Source organism: Bactrocera oleae, chromosome 2 (genome assembly GCF_042242935.1).
Source record: "Bactrocera oleae isolate idBacOlea1 chromosome 2, idBacOlea1, whole genome shotgun sequence".
Taxonomy (NCBI): Eukaryota; Metazoa; Arthropoda; class Insecta; order Diptera; family Tephritidae; genus Bactrocera; species Bactrocera oleae.
The window spans coordinates 96,518,020-96,526,367 of NC_091536.1; the positions used below are offsets into that span (position 1 = coordinate 96,518,020).

The 8,348-nt window shown below is 35.4% G+C and overlaps 1 protein-coding gene across 1 annotated transcript; it reads right to left on the bottom strand.

Annotated features, from left to right (window-relative positions):
* Positions 1-2,311: 2,311 nt before the first annotated feature.
* Positions 2,312-6,873, bottom strand: LOC106614801 (sodium-independent sulfate anion transporter). Its single transcript, XM_014230710.3, has 5 exons — positions 6,240-6,873; positions 3,608-4,391; positions 3,216-3,518; positions 2,957-3,102; positions 2,312-2,886 (listed from the first exon to the last, which is right to left on the bottom strand). The coding sequence occupies exons 1-5, from the start codon at positions 6,567-6,569 to the stop codon at positions 2,461-2,463; spliced, it is 1,989 nt and encodes a 662-aa protein (XP_014086185.2). The 5' UTR covers positions 6,570-6,873; the 3' UTR covers positions 2,312-2,460.
* Positions 6,874-8,348: the final 1,475 nt, after the last annotated feature.

The following is an 8,348-nucleotide window of genomic DNA, read 5'->3' on the forward strand; positions in this document are numbered from 1 at the left end:
AAAGGTGAACTGAGCTCGCGTCGTGACTAACTTTTTCCGAAATTACCACGTAGTTTATATGTTTCATTTCTTCATCATTTCTATAGTACACAACGTAAGGGTGAATTGTAGCCTGACTTCCAATGATGTGATTGGATGGCATTTTGAACAGTAAAAATATAATTTTCACAAAAATCAAGGCAAACGATAAATTGTCCATCCTCAACAGATTCTTTCTTGTCAGTAAAATATGACGCTTGAAATCGTGCAAGAAAATCATGTCTCAACAATTCAGGCCATTTTTGTCTTAAATCATTAAGAAAATCTTCTTTTGTCTTAGTTTCTTCAATGATTTCAGTTCTAAAAAATTCAAAATAAATTAACTGAATTAAGTAATAATAAAAAAATGGATATTTAAAAGAATTAACAATTTAAACATATAAAATCTAATAATTGCATAATTAATATGTAGATTGCGTAACAAAATATAAAGAATATTAATTACTCAGTGGAGTAAATATAAAAATTATTTAATGACAATAATTAAAATAATTTTAAAAGAAAAGAAGAAGATTTGAGTGAAAATTTCTTTACCTATCACTACTTTTCCGTTGGCTGTATGTAATTTCATTTATTTCACGGTTATTAAGCAATAGTTCCAATTTGTTTATAATACTATCACTTCCTGGACACTTAGTACACTTTGAAAAGTAACACAATGATGCAGACTCTTGGCAAACAGAGCTTTTAATTAAATCATTTGAGCTTTCTGAAATAATTGTCCCCTCCTTTTTTAATTCATTTTTAAATCCAGCTAATTGCAATTTAAAATTTTGATGGATTTTACACACACACACATTATGAGTTCCACTTTTGCCATATATATTCCAGAGGTCGGAGTTTTTGACATTTGGATAGTCCATTTTTTTCGTCAGGATAAGCTTCTTTAAATTTTTTGTGTATTTCGAGAATATTATATAATAATAATCGTTTTTGTTTTGGATAGAAAGCTTCAATACGATCGAGGGTTTCAATGTTTAGAGATTTTCCTCTCTTAATCATAGGTTGCGATGTGAATCCTCATTCTTGTCATATTTTTTTTTTTGCAGTTGTCACCATTCGTTTGGAAACTTTAAACTCTTTCCTTATCATTTTAATCGACCAATATGTAGGAAGCGTAGTCAAAACCTGAATTTTATCAGCTCTACTAGTTTTATTATTAAAAGCAGATTTAAAGTTATTAAGTAAAAGCTCTTTTGTATCAATTTCACTATTTACATTGTTAACTGACTTCTCAGGCTTGTTGACTTCAGGACATTTATTCACCGATAATTCACCAAGAATTTCAGGTTTTCGGCCTGAATAAATAGTCCGTTCACATGAATTGCACATATAATTCCCAATAAAATCTTTAAAATCATGAGCGCGGCTTTTTGTTATTAAAACTAAGTTTTTAATAACTTTTTTATGATTTTTTTTTGTTAAATGGATTGCACCATTTCTTAACGAGGCTCATGATTAATTATCAACGAAATTACGAATGGCTCGAGATATAGATACTTGTAGATACTGGGGCATAAAATATTAAGGTGCTTTCATATTTAATTCTTTTAACCGCAAAGGATTTAGTTCGAATATCATTTTATTTAAAACAAGAATTGTTTGAAAAATTATGGATTTTTAATACTTAAAGAATAGGAAATTCCAGTTAAAAATTTGGCCTTGAAATATTATTAGCGGGTATTCAATATATTCTGGTGGATTAGGAAATTCCCGTCTTAAGTATTTCTAAAACATTCATGGTAATTCACTGCAAGCAAAATGTGAGACCGTCATCCCAACATACAAATGAAATATGCAACACACTCTAAGTGTCGCGTTGCCGAACCAGAGAACAGAGAAGGTGCAAATTGAATTTTGTATGATGCTCGATTGGTTGGCTGAAAAATCTGAAAAGTCTGGATGAACCGCACAAACATAAACCGCTATACCGGCAGCGCTGGCCGCCCGTCATAAAAAATTTTTTTTGCTTAATCTAATCGCGATCAGTCAAATTCTTTTGCGGATTTCGTTACTTTAATGTTTATTGCAAAATACTAAAAAAAAGGGGAGAAAACATTAAAATTTTAATTTCTTAACTTAAAAGTTAATTAACAATTTGAAAAAAAGAATTATTTAAATTCATACATATTTTCTCAAAGTACAAGTCTTGAACTATAACTCCTGAAAATTTCATTTAAAAATCACCAATAGTTTTCTAATTATTATTTTTTTAACTAAAAGTAGTAAAAAATTTCAACTACTACTTTATGAAAAAATACTCAAATTCAAATTCGATGATCAAGTGGAAATTGGGGGGTCCACTTGACGTGTTTTTACTCATATGTATATATATATTTTTTTTATATGGTCTCCGACGTTTTGATTATTTTAAAAATGTAACTTAGGACATAATTTACATAATATAACAGTACTCGTATTTCACGAAGCTTCGGCAGTAAGCGCAGAGTTCAATGTTTCGCTACTACTTTTTGTACCAGCCTCTACATCATTTATTAGAGGCGGTTTCGTCGTCGCGCCATTTCGATTCTCCCTCAGCGCCTGGGTCAGTGCGTCAGTGTTGTAGCACAATGTTAAGCTAATATTCAGGCCATCGAAGATTTGCACAACATTTGGTTTCAAATTATAGAAGATAATTTTTTGGTTGCGTTGTTTGAAATCTTCGATCAGTGAGGAGATCACTTTGGCGGCAGTGTAGTCAGCACCATAGATGTAAGTGCAGTCGATGACCACCGGCAGTGTGGTTTTATTGCCAAACTTGAGCACCAGGTTACGTACAAACTCAACGGAAGGAAAGATGAGGCAACGATCCGGTGTTAGCTGTAGGAATTTGATGCCATCGTGAGTCTGAAATGATTATTGAGTTCATTAAATAAACAAAACTGTCTAATAGTTGTCTGCTATAATGAGTTCGCACCTCTAATGTCTCCAAGCGCACTTTGGGTCGTGCTGAGTGATATAAAATAAACAATAGATTCACACCGATCGCAACGAGGATGCCGATCTCCAATGGTAAAACCAAACACGCAATGAAGGCAACAAAACAGGGAATCAAATCCATACCTGTAAATAAAAGCCATCAAATTACTCGACTACAATTTAAATCTGATATTTAATTAGTATTGCTAGGGTTAATCTGGGATATTCTGGGTTTTATTGATATCGATGGAGCTTACGTTTACTGCGCCACATTGGCAAGATAACGTGATATTGCAGTTGGAAGATCACCGCCGAAATGATAATAGCAGCTAGAACCGTTTGTGGGATGTAGAAAAAGAATTCCGTTAAAAAGAGCAGAGCGACTATCACAACCAAGCCGATGTACAAATTTCCTAACGGGGTGCGCACGCCACTGGCATTATTGACAGCCGACCGTGCGAGACCGCCGTTAACGCGATAGCCTTGGAACAGTGAATTCGCTACATTTGCAATACCTATCGTGAGCAGCTCCTGGGTTGTGTCGATAGGTTGCCCCTTTGCTGCAAAAATAATAGTCGATTACATTTAATAAATATAGATAAATATATTGAATTAGAGATGCATACGAATGCAGTATTTATAAACTTACCAAAAGCTTTACATACGGCGATATTCTCCAACAAAGCAACGAGAGGCACAATGATTAAACCAAAACCCAATTCGCTCACCATATCTGTGAAGCCCATAGCTTCAATAGCCAGCTCACCGGAAGTGGAATTTGCTGGTGTTCCTTCAATAGAGAAGGGGGGTAAACCGAACTCAGGTAGTCCTGCCGGTATGAAACCAGTGATGCGGAAATAATGTTGACCCTCCCTCTCCAGATACATGCTTACAGCAGCACAAACGATCACCAGAATTGCATTGCGCGAAACTCCCAGGAACCACAGCAATTTGGTTGCGAAAACATGATGCCATTTACGATCGCTCTTCGGACCCACTTTAATACGTCCTACGTAACGCATTATAATCAAAATAACAACACAAGAGCAACCAAGTATAGTGTCGGCCACGCGTATGCTATTAATGTCCTTGATTATGCTAATCCAACGCTCCAAAAATGTATTACCCGACGCATTATCAATACCGAGTATATTTTTGATTTGTGACGTAGAAATGATCAGGGCGACGGCGCTGGTGAAACCCGCACTCACCGGACCCGATACGAACTCAATTATGAAAGTCAGCCGAAAGAGCGCCATGAGTATTTCGATGATGCCGGTGAGGAAGGTAAGTAATAAAGCGAGTTGCCACACTCCTTTGGCAAACTGAAAAACCATAAGTGATGCGATGGCCGTCGAACCGATAGTGCTGTCCTTGCAAGTACCGAATAAGACGTAAACGAAGCATCCCATAAAGGCGCCATAAAGACCAAACTAGCGGAAGGAGAAGGTGTTATATTAATATATTAGTCAGATATATACACATCAGATAGTAAGGCTTACCAAATTTTGTAAGTAAGTCAAAGGAACTTAGATTTTATATTAATTCGAACTTAGTCGCATGATATCGCATCACATCATTTGATTTGAAATTGTTACATTCTTAATCAAAATTGTGGTTCATTGTGCAATTCTAAAAAGTGCTGTACCAATATAAATTTTTATTAGGACTTAACAACCTAGAAGGTCCTTTAACCAGTTAATAAAAATATAAATATTTGATTTATGGCAAATTTAATAAATACGCAACTAAAAGCTGAAGCACTTGCGTCTGAGACCAATGCCTACAACTGAACTCTGAATTTTTAAACGTTTATGTAAACAGGAGTGTAGCCTAACGGCAATGAACGTTCAAAATATCATTCTATATGCTGGAAATGCCACGTTGGAGGTGAAGGAATAGACTACAAACAAAGTGGATTAATAAATTGAAAGAATATAAAGCTGAATGATGGTCAATACTTCATATAAGTTTCCACAAGGGAGTGTGATCATTGAGAGATTAATCGCAGGGAAAAACAACTTCATTAGAAATTCATGAAATTACTTCTTTTTTACGCTGAACAGGGTATATTAAGTTTGCCACGATGTTTGTAATACCCAGAAGGAAACGGCGAAGACCCTATAAACTGTATATCTTAATGATCAGCGTGACGAGCTGAGTCCAGTTAGTCACGTCCGTCTGTCTGTCTGTATATACGCGAACTAGTCCTTCAGTTTTTGAGATATCGAACTAAAATTTTGTACACATTTTTTCTCCCCAAGAAGCTGCTCATTCGTCGGAACCATCGATATCGCACCACTATAGCATATAGCAGCCATACAAACTGACCGATTAAAGTTCTTGTAAGCAAGTATTTGTAAAGGGTGTTATAGCTTCGGTGCAACCGATGTTAACTTTTTGTCTGCTTTTTTTTTAATGAGGCTGAAAATTGGCGGAAATGTCAGGAAGCTGGGTATGTTTAATTAATTCTTGTTTGTTATTAACAAACATTCTGATGAGTCTAGTTACATATTGACATACATAGGTACATATACCCGTGAACAAACATGCCAGGTGTGCATGTGCACTTTTTTTGATGTGTTGATTTGTTACTATCAAGTACTTTGCATGCAGCCACTTTAGATAACTTTTATTTATTTTTATTACGCATATTTTACAGAATGCCGTGCGCATTAGCTGTCTCATATGACTTACATCACTGTAACTCTAAATAGAGCCAAACTTATCAAGGTCTAAGTATTACGTCTATTATAATAATTCAGAAATTTTTTTGACTATAGCGAATGGAGTGTGCATTTATCCTCACAAACTACTGATGACTCTAGAAGACTATGAGGTTGAGGTTTTAACAGGCTTTACGCCGATTTTTTATATTCTCAAAATGCACTTTTCTGAGTTAAAAATGTTTGCAAATTTTGTAACTATTTTATATTAAAAGTTAAATAATGCACGCGTCATTTAAGTCTCTCGATCTTTCGCATAAAAATCAGTAAATAGCATTAAACGTCACTTTATGACGGGGATCAAGATCAACACATATTTCACCACTTATCTGGGCAAATCCCCCACAGACATGCACAGACACGAGCGGGAGCCTGCACCTTAAAAATTCAAAAGTGATTTATGATCAGAGATACACAAAAGTCACATACGCAATAATAAAGTGGATAAAGTGTCTATTCCAACACTATAACACTGTTCCGTATTTTCGTTGGCAAATAATGCACGCTTTCGTGTTTACCCAAATATTGTATATTTATTTTTCATGTGAAACTAACCTGTGTAGGCAAGCCAGCGACGCCCGCGTAGGCTAAACCTGCTGGGATGACCGTTAAACCGACCGTTATGCCTGCAATCAAATCACCGATGGCATCGTAACGTGTGTAACGCGGTAGCCAGGTCAAAATCGGTAAGCGCTTGTACAGTGTCTTCTTGCGGAAGACATTCTTCACGCCGGATTCGAGAAAATCGGCAATGTTGCAGCCCTTCTTCGGTGATTTATGATCGGTAATGAGTACAAATTCCGCAGAGCCATTGAATTGAACCTCTGCCGGTTGATCGATTTGAGAGCGCGTCTTAAACTCTTCCGCCGTTTCAACACTTGACATGTTCCGTCCGAATAAAATATTAAATAATTATTAACTACTCTTTATTTATGAGAGTCGCCCGTGTTTGAATTAAATTTGTTTTGATTTCGAGGTTTTTCCAGTTTACACACTTCAATATGTGCTTGTTTGTTTTATTACAATTAAGTTTTATTTTTAAGTTTCATTTAAGTATATAAAGTTTTCGAAACTAATTTAAGTTGTAGGTTACCGCACGAAACGTCTGCGTTTATATCTAGTTATTAGAGCAGTGAATTCATGGAAGTAGCGATTCGAGTCGTAGGTTCTCCGCACGTCCGAACGCGTCGAGTCAAGTGAAGAGAGTGATTCTCCACAGTGGGAAGAGTGTCGCCCTAACCGTTGTCGTGTAGTTTGTGTGCCAAGCGCGAGCCTCCGTAGAAGAAAGCTTGTGTATCTACTTGCTGAAAGTGGTATTTGCTTAAAACAAATTATTGAGATAACCAAACTCATTTGGTTGACTTGGCAAACAAGTAAATATGCGCAATCATCAAGTGTGATTGAAAACCTCCCCGACGCGAGTTATTAATTCTTCACAAATTACTTGCACTGAAATCTACTGATCGTCTTAATATCTCATCATATCAGCTTAATTTAGTTGATATTGAACTTATTTGTGGCGATATTATTGAATTGATAGGTGAGATAAAATGAGTGATATGACACATGATGATATTCCCTTCAAAATATTATATTAGTTATTTGTTTAGTGGAATATAATAAATTTTTCAGTGTTCCTTGACTTTGATTGATTGAAACTAATTACTAGATCTTACACCTATAAATACTTTTCGGAAACCTTTGAGGGAATACTACAATAAAGACGAGCGAATATAATACTCGATTACTTCTTCCTTTAAAATAAACGGGCGATTTGTATGTAAACATAACCCCATGAGCCCTGAAACATGGTATACGAAAGATTGAAAATGGAGAATACAATTTGATCTGCGAAATAAATGTCGTAACACTGTCTCCATAATGCCTCAGAGTTATCCGCTAGAAATCACGCCGAATGAATGAAATTGTTTATATGTAAGTAGCACTATACTTCGAAGTATTACGAAAATATGCAAATGACAAACGATGTCCTGAACACCTCATTAACGTCTGGATAACAGGTGAAAACTTGAGGTAGTGGATCAAATATGAAGTGGTGTGACCTCGATTCACATAAGAGAAGTTGCTGTTGATTCACAGTGCTTCCTTTAGGCAAAAATATGTGAAAAATCTGTAGTACAACTGTTGGGGTATGACTTTTTATTTCAACAACTGCTCAAACGTAATAGGTAAACAATAATTATCTATCTTACACCATCCAGTGCCTCTGTGTGGGATCAACACATTTTCAAAAGTCATTTCAAGCACATCTAACGTGCTAGGGATACATTTTATTACAGCGTTTGATGTTTGTTCATTCAAATGAAGCCAACTTTGTTACTTTTTTTTTATGGCGGTGAATGATATTTTCTGCTGATATTCCTTCTAATGTGTGGATACTGTCGTAAATGCTCGTATATATCTCGTATAGCTATCTTAGTGGTTAATGTAACAATTTCAGATTCAAGCTAATATTGACAAACCCACAATAATGGGAAATATGTAGTAGCTTAAGTACACAAATAGTAGTTTGATGGAGCACTAAATTATTTTGTATACCGAGAACTTTATATTACATAGATATTTCATCTTGTTCGTTTCGATATGAATATTGAAAAATAATAAGCTAGACGTTGCTACATATCTCTAACATTATGTTTCCTT